An 18,358-nucleotide genomic window follows, 5' to 3' on the forward strand; every position below is an offset into this window, starting at 1 on the left:
CCCTCCATGCTAGCATTCAGCATCCCCGAAATTGTTGGGTCACCCACGGAAGAGCATTAGTTGTCACCCTTAAGAACAAAACACTCCTATGCTCTTCACCACATCATGGGCAGCTCCTCAGCTGGTGCCCACTGTCACAACTCTACTGACCTCAATTGACTCATGACAATGGACACCAGATGAGGATCTCCCCATCTGGCCGCATGGCAGTTGCTATGAAGGAGAAGGAAGGCCAGCAGCTACCTGTGTGAGGTATTGGGGGAGAGGGGAGGGGAAGAGAAGGCATTATCTAAACTAAGAGGTGGACAAGAGCCCATACCTGAGGAACTCTGACAATCAAATGAATGGTTGTCTGATAAAAGCCTGAGAGAAGTTCCCCATCATGTTACCACTTTGGTCATTATCCACCCTCCACACGTCTACTTTAGGACCTTTCCTAAATCCAACACCTACCATATTAATTGTTTCCATCATGGGAGATGATTTAGCAGCACTAAGTCTTGCACTATCCATTGCAGCCTAAAGGAAACAGAACAAACAAAATAGACTTAATCTGAAGCCAGTGGAAAAAGCCACCACAGCTCAGCATCAAATGCAATGTGTTTCCCCACAAACTCTGACCAGTGCATGTTTTCAGATAACTACAGGCAAGAAGCAGATGTCAGCAATGGGGCCTTGGGAGATCACCGCAGTCTAATACCCCTCTCTATTAGGAAAGCCCAGGGTTTAATGGCGGTGCTGAAAACACCCCCAATCTGATCACTGGAGCTTACATTATAACTAGCAATGGTGCTTCAGATGTTGCATTTCTAGGAAATAGGTGCCAGGTTTGTTAGTGTAGATGCAGCCTACATCTTTACAGTGGTCTTTGGGTGTTCCATAATTTTACTCAGGGCTGAAGTCAGATTTATTAACAGTTATTGTCAAGATTGCTTTTTTTCCCTTTATGAAAGATTGGGGGCACACAGTGCATTTAAAAAAAATCCTCCAGTAACTCCATGGTTCTCAGTGTCATATAAAAGTAACAGATAACAGTTCAGTAGATACATTAGCTAATTCCCTTAACACCTTGGGGTGCCTCTCGCTCAGAATTGCTGATTTATTTTGTTCATGTCTGTGGGAGCCTTGACGCTATCAATCCTTGTGAAACGGCTGTGAAAACGTACCCCATGGTTGTTACACTTACTTTCTCCTGATCCGTAGCGCGGAGACTCAAATAATTGAGAACCTGGGGTTCCAACACGCTTAAGGACTCCAGCAAAGCTGGGATGAGCTTTGGCGCGTGAGGCTTCAGCATAACACCAGCACTTTTACTGATCTTCACAAGAGTGTTAATGCTGGAAAAGAATTGAAGCTCATGTCATCCCAGAGCCTTTACAACTCTAATCATTTACAAAAGCCCTTTCCCCAAGTGTAGCTGGCATCCGTGGTAACTCTGTGCTGACACAGCACCAGATTCAGATCTGCTGCATCCGTACGAATCTGGAGTATGTCTGCGAATGGAATTTTTCTGTGTCTTTTCAACTTAACTGAGACCAGAATCTTGCCTAGAGTCTCTACTGATACTTAAACATTGTTCAGGCTATTTTATCCTCTCGCCCAGATTGCCTAGCATATCCAGTGTGTTGCAAAGAGAATATTATTTAGACACATTTGAACACAGAAACAGGAAGCAGCTAGATTATTAGATTAAGAGACACTATGCAAAATCAGCTCAGAAACTTCAGTCATCTCTGCACAAGTGAAACCCCCACCCTTTAAAACAATATGTTCAACCGCATCACTCCATTCCACACAGGCTGCTGCTCTCAAACACATTTCATGTGTTATACCCTCCCTCAAACAATTAGTGGCCCAAGACGTGTGCTAATGGACTGTCACTTGAAAATCAGGAAGGCAACAAAGTACTTTCAAACTCTCACAAGGAAGAAAACAATTCATGAGAGATTTGTTACGGTTTGTTGTTTTTTTTAATCTTGCTGGATAATAATGTTAATGGGATCATATTATTCCTGCAAAAGACAGCTTCACTTCAGCTTTTAGCTAACTTCAGAACCTTGGTTACTGCTTCATTTATTCCACGCAGAAGGATTACAAAATAATAATCAACGGCAATAAGTGCCATTCTTTCATCTCAAAGGATCCTAAAGGGATACAGAAACTAAAATACAAGCATTCAGCACCACTGAAATGCAGCCACCTCTGTAGTGTGCGCAACCAGCCCAAAGAATGCTGAAAAAGAGCGATGCAGAGGGAGGAGCAGTGGAGAAATGTTGGCCAAGGAGACACAAGGGTAAATCCCTTTTCATGAGCACTTTACATGTACACACCATCAGCTTGTGAGGACCAATAGAAGAGTCTCACATACTACAAACTGCATGGGGGTCAGTTTACTTGCTGCAGAAAGATGGAAGGCTGGATTGACTCCTGCTGAGATGTGACCTGTGCAACTGCAGAGTCTTTCAATTGTTGTCCCCAGACTTGACTTGAGCCCTGGGCTCAGTAGCGCCTGTCCTTAGGCTGGGGAGGGGCCTTTGGATGCCCCCAGGAACTCAATAGGTGCAGAGAGGCTGGATATTCTGAATAGGAGACTTAGGCTAGGTCTACACTATGGTGGGGAGGGTGGGGTGTCGACCTAAGATACGCAACTTCAGCTACGTGAATAGCGTAGCTGAAGTTGCGTATTTTAGGTCGACTTACCTGGCTGTGAGGAAGGTGGTGGGTCAACCGCTGCTGCTCCCCCGTCGACTCCGCTTCCACCTCTCTCTGCGGTGGCGTTCCGGAGTCAATGGCAGAGTGATCGGGGATCAATTTTATCGCGTCTACACTAGACGCGATAAATTGATCCCTGATAGATCGATCGCTACCTGCCGATCCGGCGAGTAGTGAAGACGTGCCCTTACACTATTGCACCAGCCCTGTTTAGTTAAAGAAATCGCACTCTAGGAAACCACTAGAATTCTCTGAGCTGCTGTTTTAATTGGACGAAAGCAGGGGGAGGCGAGAGGGCTGTTTTTTCTGGGGATGGGGAGAGCGGATTAAAACGGCAAGTGATTAACAGACACGCTGCAGCTCAGGTGAATAAACCAAATCCTCTTGGAACAAACACATGCCCAATCCCAAGGGAACGTACAGACTGTAAAACAAACCTCAGAGCCCGAACTTCAGTCACTGTGCTCATCATTCCTTTGTCCAGCAGGCAGGGCAGCAACACCGCTATAGTTCTCTGTCCCGCTGCGCCTTTGGCGGGGTCGCACATTTTCACACACACCTAAGGATAAATAGGAGAGGAGACGTCACACACGGCTAAATCTTTCCTCAGATTTAACCCAGCGCCTTCCCGCGTGCCATGGGAAAAGTTACGGAGGAACCAGAGCCAAGAGACTGGGTCACATTCAGACTTCGTGTACGTGGGTGCAGCCCACGGAAGTCAACGCAGTTGTGCCTGGTCATGTCAGGTCTGGGTTTGCCCGTTAGAGCACCATTATTTTTGTATGGGGGATTAAACGCTCAGCCAAATTCCAGCTCAGTGCTATATCGATATTCGCTCCTGAACGGGGGCGTGGAGACAGGAACCGTGCTGCCTTCCAAACCCAGGCATGGCATCGCCCTGGCCCTCAACAATTGGATCTAGTAATGGAAACAGCTGCTGTGCAGGTTATTTCAGCCAGATTGGCCCAAATGGTCAATGGCTGCAACAGCAGGTCCCAAATTAGGAGAGTCTCAAACCCCAGGAAGGGCAGCTAAACCCTGTCTCGTCAGCTCCATTTCTATCCACATGTGCACGCGCTGTATACTGTACATAACACCGCTCTTTAACCCTCTAGAAAAAGAAGGGCACACAGGGAAGCAGATTTCAGATGTTTTCCTCCAACATGTCACATTGATTTCAACAGGGGTTATCAGTGTGTACAGGATGCAGGATCACACTTATATTTATCTCCACTGGGCTATAACGTAGCACTGCACCTTAGTACCAGGGTAGTTTACATGAGAGTAATTTGTAATCAAAGGTCATTCTTGGACAGGTGGAAATTAACTATTATACATCACCACATATAATACACCCTCCACATACACAGTCTGCAATGAAGAAGTTCAATTTTACCTTACTTAACGTTTTCAGGGCTAGTTCTGCTGCTTTTCGTACAGACTCCTACAGAAGAAGTTAAAATTCCATTAATATTTTATTTAAACTTTTTGTTTTATCATTACTGACCTACCTGGACTTTCCAGACAAGTATTGACAAATCTGATTCATAATCTGTGAGCTGTTTGTGTATGGTCAACCTCTTATCACTATGTGTGTATTTATTTTGTTCAGATTCCAAAAAATGGGAACCGTGTGCTATGAAACCAATTTGATCCTGATTTACGACTAGCTGTCATTTTTCCATTTAAAGGAGTTCCCATGCTTTGTTCTTCCATGCCACTAATGTTGGAGGATCTGTCCTTTTCCAAAAGGAAGCATAAAATCTCTCCTGTATGCTTTATTCTCTACTCAGAAGCATTGCTGAAGAATTCGGTTATACTGTTTTTACCAACGTCATATTTAGGACTGGTTTTATTTTGCCTTTCACTACACACAGCGAAAATGATGCAATTCCAGCTGAGTTTGTGAAAGCAACAAGGCCTAACCTCTGCCCCTCCGATCACAGCCCAATTTCAGATGCAAAGAAGCTTTAGCCCTGCTTGAACAGGCAGGGCTGGATGTTAGGAAACATAAGGCTTGATCCTGTAGGATGCTGAACACTCTGGCCTGCAGAACACTTAAGCGTGTGCTTCACTTTAACACGTGAGCGAGCCCAGTTGGACTACTCATGCGCTTGAAGTTAAGCATTCACTTAAGTGTTGTGCTGGGTCAGGGCCAGACTGCTCAGCACTTTGTAAGATTGAGCAGAATAGAAAACAGTGTGTGCTGTATACGCCCCCTCAAACCTACTTGCTCTCCCAGAACTGCACAAGATGCTCTGGATAAGCCTAGTGGAGAAGGTCTCAGAAGGAATCACAACATTATGAGGAACCCATATGAAGAATTTCCCAAGCATTTTACTCACTGGGACCTGAACAGTGGTGAGCACCTTCAGCGGGAGCTGGAGATGTTCTCAGGACCAGACCCTAGCTAATAACTGATTCTTCACAGAGATACTTTTCTAAACTTGCAGCAGATGAGATATTCCCTCCAGATTTGATAATTATACTTTTTGTAAGAGCTGACAATGTAACAGGAAGCTGTATTACCTTAATATCATCTTGCACTCGGAACAGGGTTTCCCAGATTTCTGGAAGTTTATCAATAATGTCATCCAGTGGTCGGCCTCTTAATAAGTCATTCAGTGCTAGACAGCTGCAAACACGGTTTTGTTTCAGACAGGGATACAATACAGAAATAAAATGCTAAAAACCAAAACAACCCAAAAACCCCACCACACATTACTGTCACCTAAACTTACTTCCAAAGGCAGGCCATCCTTGGCAGGAAAGCCCTCTGGGCTTGACTCTCATTTACATTAAAGCCACTTTGCATCATTTTGGCAGTGTAAAGGGGCCTGAGAGTCAATGAAAACGTAATACACACCCACTAAAAAGCCCCTTTACACTGCCAGAGAGATGCAAAGTGACTTTGTGTAGATGAGAATCAGGCTCCCTGTCTCCAGAATAAAGCAATAGCTCATGAAGCCCCATCTCCTTCAACAGATACCTTCATTATATTTCCCAGCCCTGATTCACCGCTGCTTTCCAGTGCATGATATTCTAATGAATCCATCTAACTCCGGGTAGGGAGGTGGAACGGAGACATTCGATGGATCAGGTTTGGAGCACAGATTAGATGTTTATGCTGGTTTGCTGATGAGCTATATCAAAAAATGTGTAACTAACAGCAACTCATTATCAGAGCTGTATCTAACTGCACCCTCCTATCACCAAGTCCTTATACTACACACTGATAAATGGACTGTCCATAGACTCAGACCATGACACAGGATACGTCCACACTTCAAAACCCCAACCACACACACACACCACACACAGAGCGGGTCTCAGAGCCCAGGCCAATGCTACGGAGCTAAAAAAAAGCAGTGCAGACATTTCTGCTTGGGCTGGAGCCTGGGCGCTGAGTCCCGCCCCGCTCGGCAGGTTTCAGAGCCTGGGCTCCAGCCCGAGCATCTACATGGCTGTTTTGAGCCCTGCAGCACAAGCCCGGTTCTGAGCCGCACTGGTTTTAGTTTGCAGTGTAGACATTCCCTAAAACTTTTCAGGCTCTGGGACCCCCCCAAGAACGTTGCAATCAGAAGACCCTTTTCTTCAGAGCCTTTAGCCCAGTATCACAGCAGGGCTGAATGGGATCCAACACTGAAACACAAGGAGTTGCGGTATATCCTACTTCAGCACGACTCTATTCTGGTGGTGGGTTCCATTCTGCCCACACACCCCGCCCCACCCCTCGGCCCTTTTCCTTTCTAAATCCACTAGAATTTCTAATGATGTGTTGTCACTGTTCAACTATACCTGGATTCTCTGATCCTCCACATGTTGCTGGTCAGGTTGTTGAGCAGATCATCCAGAATCTCCTTCATGTATTTATCAATCTGGTGGAAGAAAAGACAAAAAATCATAGACCAGGAGCAGCCTGCAGCTTCCCATCAAGGCTCTGGCCTTGCAACTGGATCCACATACACGGGTCTGACTGCACGACTGGGACCGTAGCAAGCAAAAGTCCTGGTCTTTAGCTAGTACCTGCCAAGATTTTCCACCTTTCTAAGGAAGGTCTTTGTGGACGAGACACAACGTCCCCAGAGTTACCAGCCAAAGTACAGCAAATCCTGATCGACTGTGAAAGGTCAGAGCTGACCTTGCATGAGCCTGTTCTGCTTGGACTGGCTCTCTTGCTCCAGTTTGGAAGAGGCTGGTTCAGAGCCCAAGGCTGCGGGGAGCCACATTAGCCATGTGGAGAAAGGAAAGCTAGAGCCCTCCAGCTCTTTTGTTATGGAGAGGTTTGGAAGCAGAAGCAAATAGGTCTCTAGAAAGAGCAGAAGCAGGATATTTCCACAGGCCTGAGAGCCTCCGAATCTACTGATGCAGTTTTTTATGGGGAGAGGTAGGACTGGGGCTGCTAAGAAGAAAACTCACTAATCCATTCCAGAGTTTCAGGAGCCCAGGGAAGAGAGGGGCTACCACTGAACTCTCCTACCTCCTGTAACTTGGGGACAGCTTCTTCCACTGAGTCAGCATCTGCTTCTTCCAACGAGCAACCTCCTCGCCACTTCAGGGAAGCTGATCAGCTGATCTTTGGCTGCCACAACCCCAGAGCCCTCTTCAGCCACTGACGGGTGAACTGTACCCTCACAAAGCAGCAGGGGCCCCTAGGGGCTTCTCATAAAAAAAGCAGGAAGTGCTGCAACCCCTACTTTATGGGGAAGCAGAACTTGAACGTGACCCTTGCAGATGAGCTCAGGAAGATCCTTCCATGCATAACAGGCAGTGTGGAGACATCTGTGCATCTTCTATTTCTCCCAATAAATTCCACATCCCCTGTTCTACTTGGCTATGTTAGAACCTATTCTACATAGTAAGAGGTTTCCTCCTTCTCATACAGCACAGATCATCAATGCCTTTCACAAGACGCTCCTCGGCTATTTCTTGCCGAGAATCCTGTTGAGATGCTCAAGCATGTGGCTTTTCACTCCAACACCCTACAGACCCAAATGGGACATGAGAACTCATGCTCACTCACTGCAGATTTGTCGGTGACAAGCGCGTTCCAAATGCTGGTCATAGCCTGTCGAATGCCCATGTTGGGGTCAAACTGGTAACGATAGAGACGGGGAACCAGCTGGGGCAAAAACGGAGCCAGTTGCTCTCCAGCCTTTGTAGCGATCACGTTGAAACCAAACGCTGCTCCCTAAAATGAGGAAGAATGGATGTATTTGATTCGCTTCAGCAGACAAGTGCATCTATTTTACTCGTTTAGGGCCCAATCCTGGGCCCACTGACGTCAATGGCAAAGCTTCCACAGAGGTAAGCAATGTAGGATCAGATCCCTGTCACACCCCTGATTTGTCATCGCTTAGTTACATTCCCTATGTCATCTGGTTAGTATTAAAGTGAAGCCAAATATTGACCTTAAGGACCAATCCCACAGCTTTGAGTCACACAATCAGCCTCCCAACAGGTAATGCAGCGAATTTGCAGTTAAGGGAGGATAACTTAATAAGGTATCACATATTCTCTCTCCCTCACTCCTTTTCATTTTGAGGCATCTCCTCAGCCCTCCTATCTAGAGATGGTGAGTGAGGGGGGTATAAATCTGTGCAGCAGTGAGCATTACAATAAGCAGCAGATTTTCCAAAGAAAATGTGTTCCCAAAAGGAATCAGCCAACTAGGAGTTTTCCCTGCACACAAACTATGTTGCATTTATAAAAGGACTTTTTAAAACAAATAAAAATCTAAGGTTAAAAGGAGAGAGAGAGAGAGGGAGCGCGCACTTCTCTGCATTTCTTTAAAATGCTTGGGATTACTGCTTTGTATTCATCACGGTTTAGAGGCAGGGCCGGCTCCAGGCACCAGTTTAACGAGCAGGTGCTTGGGGCGGCCAAGGGAGAGGGGCGGCACCTGCGGCAATTCGGGGGCGGCAGGTCCCTCACTCCCTCTAGGAGCGAAGGACCTGCCGCTGAACTGCCACCGCCGATCGCGACTTTTTTTTTTTTTTTTTTTTTTTGGCTTGAGGCAGCAGAAATGCTGGAGCCGGCCCTGTTTAGAAGAACTCAAATGGCACTACTTCATCAGCCCTTCTGTAGTCAGAAAGGGGGACTGTCAACCCTCATGCTGATGTGTAGCTATTCAACCAAGTAGTCCCATTAACATCAGTGTAACTGAGCAAAATAACTTCTCAGCCGTGGAAGTCAGAGGTTCAGAGTCTAGCCCCATAGTGACGACTGTTTGCACTGCTACAGTCAGTATTGTATCACAGCTGCCATTTTGCTTCAGGTAGAATATTGCGTCACAAATTTTTAAAAAGCATGGCAAGTAAATACAAAGAAGCTCCCTCTTCATTTCCCCTGCTGTGGCAGCGATCTCAGATCAGTGACAAACCATAAGGCTACTGTAACAGGGGGGCAGAATCTATGACCCCACAGAGGATGGAGTTGCTGTGTAAATTCTGCTGACTCATTACAGCAGGTGCAGCTTGTTAACTCCACCAGGCTATAAGAGAAAGGTGTGAACCTCTGGTTATAGGAATCGAAGGGCAGAGATAGGGAAGTCCTGCAGGAAACACTGAATAGTCAAGCTTTGGAAGAAAGCTTAGGCAGAGGCTTATGTTCTGCTTAAAGTGGAGTTTCCAATAAAGCCAAATCCCAGCAAGGGGGCACGTGATGAACTTGTGCAGAGCGGACAGGTTATTTGAAGCACACAGCAGCACTGCCTGCTCGGTTGTTAAAACAACTTATTTTGTATTTCAAATGGGCTAATGAAAAAGGATGTCACATTAATCAAATCTTAATTAAAAAAAGTTAAAGTAAACAAAAACTTTTTTAAAAATGAGTTAGAATGAATAGGAATGATGGTTATTTAACTTCAGGAAGCATGACAAGTCACATTGTGGCTTTGATAAAGGGTATAATGGCTAAAGAATGTGAGTAGTTGATCTTTTGGTAAATAAAATTAAGAGCATTATTTCAAGGACAGTGATTAAAACAGCTGGTGTGCTGTGACCACTGCTTATCACAATCGTCTCACTGCTACCTTGTGCTCCACCATCCTTTTTGTCAAAGCCACCTGTTTTTTGCCTTAAATTTAGGATTTAAGCTCTTTTTAAAAATATTTGTACAGCAGCTACCACACTGGGCCCTTAGCCCCTATTTGTTACCACAGTACAAATAATCAATAATAATGTTAACTATAATTAATTACAGAGTGGAATGTGGAGTGTGGATTCAAGCAATCCAAATAGTATTAATGATTTGTTGGAATAATTGAAGAAATCTGTAATTCACCATTTCATATGCTGGTAGATTCACACTAGAACACAGTATCTATGGCCAGAAATTGCACCCCAATTGTTATAAGAGGAATGATGCAATTACTGGGTGGTGGGTTTTTTTTGTTGTTTTTTTTTACAGCTCACATAGGTATCTGCATTGTTGTATCAAGTTACCTTGCGCGAGTTCCACATGGCATGGTGGTTGGCCAGATTCATGAATTTGTACACCAGGTCTGGTTGGCTGAGGTCACTAGCCAGTGAACAAAGCTCCTTGTAGGTAGAGAGACCCTGACTTGGGAAGGCAAGAAGGAAAAATTAGCGTCACTTTTCAGTCTCAGACAGAGCCATCATACCTATAACTCCACAGAGTCAAGAATTCAGTAAGTAATTCAGCTAAGATATAAACATGTGTCCAATCAGTACTACAGAGAAAGAGCTATAGTAACTATTAGAGAGGTAACAAGAGTAACGCAATCAAAATTCTAGACAAGTAAAAACCGAGGAAGGATTTACAAGAAGAGTATGTAGCTCTAGAACAGCAGTTTGATGCAGAATTGCACCTGTCTCATGGAAAGTCATCACTAAACCTACCCATCTGGGGTTTTGCCAAGGGCTCCCTGGAACACCACTGTCTCTCCAGTCACTTCATGTTTGACCCTGGTGATAAAACAGGCCCAGCATTAGCTTTTCCGTGACTGTCCGGGAACAGGCTATCATTCACACGCTGTACATTCGAATACCTATGAATTTGTTTCACTGTATTTGCCTGGTAAATCCTTGTTAGTTGCGACCCGATCCTGTCGACTTATGTGCATGCTTAACCTCACACACTGCGAGGCGTCCCGCTGACTCCAGCGAGGCGGAGCATTACCTACGTGTTTAAGTCTTTGAAAGGTCAGGATCTTACTGTTCAATTCTAAATTAAAAGATGCAGCGTATATAAACAGCTGCTTTTTACTTCTACCTGTATCTGTTCCCAATCACTGGGGCAAGGATCCAAACACATATTTAGACAAGGTCTCTATCCCGTTCCAAAGAGCAAAATACTATTTCCATCTGCCTCTTAGTCCCAGCTACCACTGGAATTTTCCCTATATTGCCCCACCCTCCGTTTATGGTCCTCTGAAGTTAGTGGCAACACTCCTATTGATTTCTGTGGGAGTTTTTCTAGCCTTTGTCTAACCTAACAGCTTCCTCCTCTCAGCAGGAGAGCTATCCACTCTACCGCAGAACCATCAATACTTGCTATGTGGCCATTTTAGCTATAATCAAACATTTTTTAACTATGAAAAATATTAGAAATATAACAGCAAAATTTAATTTCCAGCCGTTATTCCTAGCAACAGGCAAGCAATGGTACTCCCCTGCAGAAAGCTGCTGGGACTGTAAATAATCCAAAGCAGAAAGGACATTGGACTCTTTTGCACAAAAAAGAAATAGTTCTTCGTTAAAACTTGATCAGCACAAGATACATTTGACCCACAAGGCAAACCCCAAAACACCTTTTTAACTTTTCAACCATTCAGCACAGCTCAATAGGCTACAGTTCATTGTACTTAGTTATCACACACTGTCAGACATGTGGGGAGTAGGTGAAAGTTGATTTCCACCATTCTGATCCTAAGGAACCTCTCTCCACAGACCTGTCACACACACACACACACACACACACACTGGAAGTTCTGTGCTCACCGTACCTTTTCCCAGTCATAAGTGTATCAACAAGCGTGGTGACCAGCTCCTGTTGATCTTGTTCACTACCTAGTTCATACACTAGCCCAAGGCCTTTGGAAGCAACGTCTTGGCTAAGTTCTGCAACAGATTTCATACCATAAAAGCCAAGTGTGTAAGTAGTAAGAAAAATACCAATGAAGAGAGACAATTAAAATAGGAGCTAAAGAATGGGATCTATGACATGGTTAAATACCTCAAAGGTGCTGGGGCCTAATCCAAAACCCAGCAAAATCAATAGAAAGATTCCAACTGATTTCCGTGGGCTTTAGATTAGACCCCTAGGCACCATTTCTTCAACTGGATCTATGCAGGTGGACCCCTGCTGATTTAAATGGAGCACAGCCAAAAGTCTTGCCCATGTGGATCCAATTGCAGGATTGGAGCCCTGGTACACAAACCAAACAGGGGAGCCCCATTGGTCTCCACTCTACTATAGTCCCAGGAGATGGGGAAAGCATGCCTTCCCATGGAAATTTTGACGCAACTAGGTTAAGGGGGAGAGAAATGTTTCATTTGACATTTCTGCCAACAACAGCATGCAAACATGTCCATTTTCCAGTGAAAATTAATATTTCTACAAACATCTTTCAGTGCTGAACAATAAAGGTTTAGATGGTTTTATGTAACTGCACTGAATAGCAAAAAGATTCTCTCCCCTCTGTTAAGAAACTGTTTGTTCAAAGACAAAGCACACAGATACGGTACTACTTACCATCATTATCAGACAGAACTGAAACAAATGCACTTTGAATCTCCTTGAGATGAGACTGAAAGATGAAAGAAGAACATGTATTTTTTATTCTGTGTTTTTGCCTCCTCTCAATTTTGTCTAGCAGATACACTCCAACTATTTCATTGCTGTCACAATTGTAGTTCAAACAGACATTACAAGGACTGCACTCATTTCCTGAGAAGTTAGAAATAGGCCATCTGAAGTTCTGAGATAATAATACTTTGCATTCATCGAACATCTTCCCTCCAACCTCAAAGCAATTTACTAAGTAACATAAGTGTTACTCCCTTTTTCCAGATGGGGAAAGAAAGGATGGGGGGGGGGGGGAGATGCAGGAGGGGGAGTGTCAAGTAACTTGTCCAAGGCTACAAAGTGAGTAAGTCAGAAAGAGAACCCCAAACTCCTAGCCCCTGTGCTAATCAGAAGATCGTATTGCTTCCTTGAAGCCCCATTATGGAGATGAGAACTCTGCAAAAATAACCTGATGTGGGGCAACTGGGCCAGTTTGAAATTTAGTAATAGTTTAAACCTATGTAGCATCTTTCATCCCAAAGCATTTTGACAACTATGTACAGGCACCTTGCTTGAAATTCAGCCACCTTGGGATGGAAGGTGGCAGCCAACTGGCTCATCATTGCCTATTGCATCAGAGTGGTGGGGAGAGGAAGTTTTGGCCAAAACCACTGGGGTAAACTCCTGTATTTAGGCAGAGGACCAGGGGATCTTTAGTGGTCATACAGAGTGGACAGGCCCTCAGTTTTAAGGTCTCGTCCAAAAGATCCCAAACGCAATATTAGTTTATCTGCCTTTGGAGGGCAGAATTGACCCTGCTGGGATTTGAACCTGTGGTTCCAAGTAGTCTGGAAATTTCCAAACTGATTTATTCTTAGAGATTTAATGTTCTGCAACGAGAAATCCTTTAAAATGCCAGTGACACCAACCCCCTTTGCCTAAGAGAACAGGTCTTTGGGGCAGTATGCTGCAGCCCTTATGGAAACCAAACCCACAATGACGTCAGTGGAAGTTAAGAGGCCTATTAAGGCTGTAGGACTCCAGGAGCAGTATCATCCCAGCGACACAGGGCATGCAGGTGTCACATGAAGATCTCAGCGAGTACATAAGGAAGGAAAGAGGCAACAGCGGCGAGGGGAGAGAAGGAAGGCGGCAAAGCAAGACAGAGGCAGGTTGTCACCTTAATTTCTTTGTGTGTGCTCAGCTTCTTCACCAGTGACAAAAGCCAGATGCAGGCTGCCTGCCTGACGTGGGGGTTAGGGCTGACAATGTGCTTATTCAAAATGAGGTCCAAAACCCAGGGGACCACGTCGTTCACTTTCACATCTGTTTGGATGGAATAAAAAGATGAGGAACATTACATCGACACTGAAACACACACATGCTTATTGTCACTGAACGCATTCAATCAACTCATTTATTATTATCAAGCTCTTTATTATGGTGTAAGCCCTCACCCTGCACCTTCAGCACTGCCTACTCATTAAAAGGCCCTGCGGGAGACAATGGGAGTTTTGCATGAGTAAGGACTGCTAAATAGGCACCTCTTGGCCCAGTCTTAAAATATCCTTGGCCAAGATTCTGAACATCCGGTAAAAACACACAACAATCCTTGGACTAATAGGAATGGTGCAGACTATGACTGAATGTGTTCGTGTTTTATTAGTACCCAAATTCCCCAGAGGGACTCAACCTAGCTTCTACCTGATTCTGCAAACACATATACATGTGCTTAACACTAGGCACAATTGAGATCAATGGGACTACTCATACCTATAAAATTAAGCACGTATGCGAGCGTTTGCAGGAATGGGGCCTAAGATTGAACCTATGGTTTTTGTAGGCAGCATTTTTCATGCTCACTTTCTTCCATATCCAAAAATCCGATTAGCGAACAAAATGTGCACTAGGGTGCATAAAAATCGGGTAGATATCCAAGGGTCCATGCACACGCAAATGCAGTTTGTTCATAGCAATCCAAGCGTTTGTGTACAAAACCTCCGGCAGGAAAAACCGAAGATTCCGATTTAAAGTCTGCTTTGGGAAATTTGGCTCTAACTGTTTTAAAGGACTTATACATATTAGATATGAAACAAGCGTGGGAGAGCAGAATAAATTATCAAAGCGTAAAGCAGTTAATTGTATATTAGTAAGAAGCTGATATAAACAGCATACACTTCAAAAATCTTTTCATTGTCTCTTGATATTTTTCAGGCCGGTCAAACGGGGGGAAAAGCCACTAACTAGTAAAAAACAGGCAAACGGACCGGTGAAGGGTACTGAGCACCACCTGGGAACTGCTAAGAGCCTCTAACTCCCACTAACTAGAATCAGTGTCCCAGAAGTGCTCAACTCCATGTAGGACAGGGGCCTCAGGTTCTTCATTCCACCTCCAAATCTCCCACATCACCAATGCATACCTGCAGGAGGAGTATACTCTTCCTCGGTGACCATCCAAGCATCACGGGCAGCCACTGAGCTGGTTCCTATTGCAGCACTGGTAATGGCTTCACCAACGGTGAACTGAAGTTCTATTTGCTTGGCCTGGAAAATACAAGAGGTCCTCGCTAAACAATCACCCTGTTACTGACCAACCCCAACAATTCTCACCCCAGTACTGAGTAGAGCGCCGCAGTCAAGTAGCATTTTGCAGAGATTTTCAAAGCTCCCTAGTTTGGATGCTCAGCCGCCCGTTAAAATTGATGGCAATTCAGTGCACAAACCCCCACGGCAACTTTGAAAACCTCAGGCTTTTACTTTTACAAAATGCTTTATGGAATATTTGACAGCCTGCTATAAAGTGTTACTGTAAGTCATTAAAACTGTTCTGCGTTTGTCCAAACCAGGGAACAAAGGTGATGCAGTGTCCTTGGCTGAAAAACAAAAGGTTTATTCACTTTGTTCAGCAATCCCAGTCGTTAGTGTGAAATATTGAGGTTTTATTGTACTAGGCAGAAGTAAAATAAAAGATTCCCCTACCCACCACTTCAGGGAACAAACTGCTGTTAAATGTTCTATCCAGACACACTGAAAAGCTGAGCCGCACATTCTAACTTCAAGAGATGGAAAGAAATTCTTTTCCACTCACCAGGGACACGCGAGTAAGATTTAGCTTTGTTCTGTGTCCCTCTACCACTTCCTCTCTATTCCTTTTACCTGCATCAGGAGCAGAACAGGCACGGAACTTTGCTACTCATTTAATTTATATATACATAATTTTTTTTACTACGACATGTAGCCCGTAGGCTTAATTTTCAAAGCCGCTGAGCATTCCCATTGACTTCAATTAGAGCAATAGCTTCTCAGTTCTTGGCAGAATCAGTCCCTTAGCTTATAGTCTTTCCAAATTAGTTTCCTGCAAGCTCACATAAATCCTTGTGCTCAAGTAAACATTTTATACAGGAAGCTCTCCTGTCCTTGGAAAAGTTCTAGGAAGAGAAGCGCTGCATTTTGAAAGGCCCACTTTGAAGATACAAACAGGATGACCTTGTCATTTTTGTTGCTTTTACAATCATGTCATATTACAGGGCTTGGCCACGGCAGCATATTGGATATTCACTAGTCACTTCTGTATTTGCTAACTGCTCAATGTGATTATGATCAACTGAGAAAGGGAAAAACCAACATGCAAATGCAGAACACTACCCTAATGTGCAAGAAGTTTTTCATTCTCCCTTCCAGCATCTCATTCAGTAAATTAGCAACTCTGAAATACTGTGCAGAATGGAACAAAATACATTTCCAATATAGAGCAGAGTTCCGGGATTAACAAAAAAAAAAAATATTGCTGATTTTTTCTAAAATGCTTAATTCAGCTGAGCTACACCACTCAACGTCTTTCCAATACAATTTCTGTCCTTTGTTTAAAATTTGTCACAGGAACAAGATATTTTGACATTCAATGTGTATCTTTAGTAATTTTAAAAGACCAGATTTTCAGAAGTGGCCTCTAAAAGGGCCCATTAACGCAAGCACTTACACCCGTGCTTAACTTTACAGACGTAAGCAGTCCCATTGACAATATGTAAGTGTTTATGGGACTGGGAGAGAAAACTGAGGCCACAGGTTTTACATACACAAAACTTCTCTTCACCCTCTACCAGCCTACTTGCAAACAGAAACAACAGATGTGAAAAATGGAATGAGTCACTTCAAAGAGCAGCTCCCATTTCCCTTTGTAAATGTGGCCCAAAGTATTCAGAAGGCCAATACTAATTGAAACGCTCATTGTGGTGTAAGGGAGAACGTTAGTGCCTTACCTCCACAGAATCCATTAGTCCTTGCAACAGTAGTTTCTGGTGGGGAAAGTCTCCATCTCCCACTGGAAAGTAACCCAGTGTTTGTATCGCTCGTTCTTTCATCTTAAAAATAGAATCACAAGATTTTACTCATAAACCCAGCAGGCACTTTTTCAACATAGATGCCTCCTAATTTGAAATCCAGAGCTTTTATTATTACTCTTTCACGCCTTCCCACTGAGTTTAATCACAAGCTATCATAGATTCCTAGAAATCAGAGATGGGAAAAACCTACTAGGTCATGCAGTACATCCTCCTGCCAACGCATAACTTTTCCCTACAGCACAGCACTAGCTGGATAAAATAAATCACTGGAAAATGACCCAAGTGGTGGAGTTTCCCCTCATTCTATTTGAGGTCCAGTCCAGAGCCACGTCCCTTTCAAACAGTACTGTTAGAGAAGTTCTTCCTGATTTTCAGCCACAATATCCCATTTTCTACACTGGGGGGAGCGGGGGGAGGAATCAATCTAAGTTACGCAACTTCAGCTACGTGAATGACGCAGCTGAAGTCAACGTACTTAGATCGATTTACCATGGTGTCTTCACCCCGGTGAGTCGATTGCTGCCGCTCCCCCGTCAACTCCGCCTGCGCCTCTTGCCGAGCTGGAGTACAGAAGTCGACGGGAGAGCGCTCGGGGGTCAATTTATTGCGTCTAGACTAGACGCGATAAATCGACCACCGCTGAATCGATCCCTGCCCGCCGATCTGGGGGGTAGTGAAGACATACCCTCAGTTTCATCCCAAGAAGATAAAAAACACAAAAACTATTATTCATTCAAGGAATTTTCTAACAGCCTTTGGCCTAGCTCTCCTACACTGAAGCCAAGGGTAAAACTCCTATTGACTTCAGTGGGAGCAGAGTTAAACCAAGGCTGAGCACTTTTTGAAAATGTCATCACCAAGACTGTAAGGGTGATGTCTCTCTTAACTTGATAGGTAATCGCGTTAGCCTCACTTTAACCCGAAACAAACAAGAACAAACACAGAGAGAAAATATGCCAGAAACAAAATTAACAAACCAAAAAAAATCTTACCTTATTTGTTTCTTTGCCAGAAGGGATTCTGGTCAGTAAACTTTCAACAAGATGCAGTTTTGTAAACCCGGTGCCTTCGTTGGGAATTGGCAAGGGGCCGTTCCTGCCAATTTCCCCCAGTGCTGTACAAGCAGCAACTGCCAGGAGCGGAGAGGTGCTGTCCAAAAAGGAACCTACAGAGAAGCAACAGGATGACTTGGTTTTTGTCCCTACAGTGCAGTCAGAAGTATAATATATATATATATTTTTTTTTTTTAAAAAGAAGAGGCCAGGTTTTGCTCTCCTGTATAACAGAGAGAATCAGGAGTGAAGGCAGAGTAACAAAGTAAAACCAATTTAAGTGAGAATAATATACCACAAACGTACACCTGTGTGCACCTGCTCGTCTCTCACATGGGAGTCTATTTCTTAATTAATATTGGAGTAGTGAGCATTGTTTACACCTGATCAGACAACAGAGATGGAGACAGTCTTAAAGACTGGCAAATCCATCAGACAAGTGTTACTCAGCATTAAGGCCACTGTCAGTTCATGCAGCCAACCTGAGAAATATTCTGAACC

General features: G+C 44.2%; 1 protein-coding gene across 1 annotated transcript in view; it reads right to left on the reverse strand.

The window, feature by feature from the left end:
- ECPAS (Ecm29 proteasome adaptor and scaffold) overlaps nucleotides 1-18,358 on the reverse strand; it is an 84,362-nt gene that overhangs the window by 16,651 nt on the left and 49,353 nt on the right. Inside the window, exons 22-36 of the mRNA XM_065406150.1 lie at nucleotides 17,798-17,970; nucleotides 16,722-16,823; nucleotides 14,883-15,006; nucleotides 13,643-13,788; nucleotides 12,430-12,484; nucleotides 11,681-11,795; nucleotides 10,575-10,640; nucleotides 10,158-10,275; nucleotides 7,736-7,903; nucleotides 6,511-6,590; nucleotides 5,242-5,347; nucleotides 4,109-4,156; nucleotides 3,150-3,271; nucleotides 1,187-1,337; nucleotides 454-519 (exon numbers count right to left, since the gene is read on the reverse strand). Of these exons, the coding sequence (XP_065262222.1) occupies nucleotides 454-519; nucleotides 1,187-1,337; nucleotides 3,150-3,271; nucleotides 4,109-4,156; nucleotides 5,242-5,347; nucleotides 6,511-6,590; nucleotides 7,736-7,903; nucleotides 10,158-10,275; nucleotides 10,575-10,640; nucleotides 11,681-11,795; nucleotides 12,430-12,484; nucleotides 13,643-13,788; nucleotides 14,883-15,006; nucleotides 16,722-16,823; nucleotides 17,798-17,970 (1,640 nt within the window). The remainder of the gene's footprint in view (nucleotides 1-453; nucleotides 520-1,186; nucleotides 1,338-3,149; nucleotides 3,272-4,108; nucleotides 4,157-5,241; nucleotides 5,348-6,510; nucleotides 6,591-7,735; nucleotides 7,904-10,157; nucleotides 10,276-10,574; nucleotides 10,641-11,680; nucleotides 11,796-12,429; nucleotides 12,485-13,642; nucleotides 13,789-14,882; nucleotides 15,007-16,721; nucleotides 16,824-17,797; nucleotides 17,971-18,358) is intronic.

This window comes from Emys orbicularis, chromosome 6 (assembly GCF_028017835.1).
Source record: "Emys orbicularis isolate rEmyOrb1 chromosome 6, rEmyOrb1.hap1, whole genome shotgun sequence".
Taxonomy (NCBI): domain Eukaryota; kingdom Metazoa; phylum Chordata; order Testudines; family Emydidae; genus Emys; species Emys orbicularis.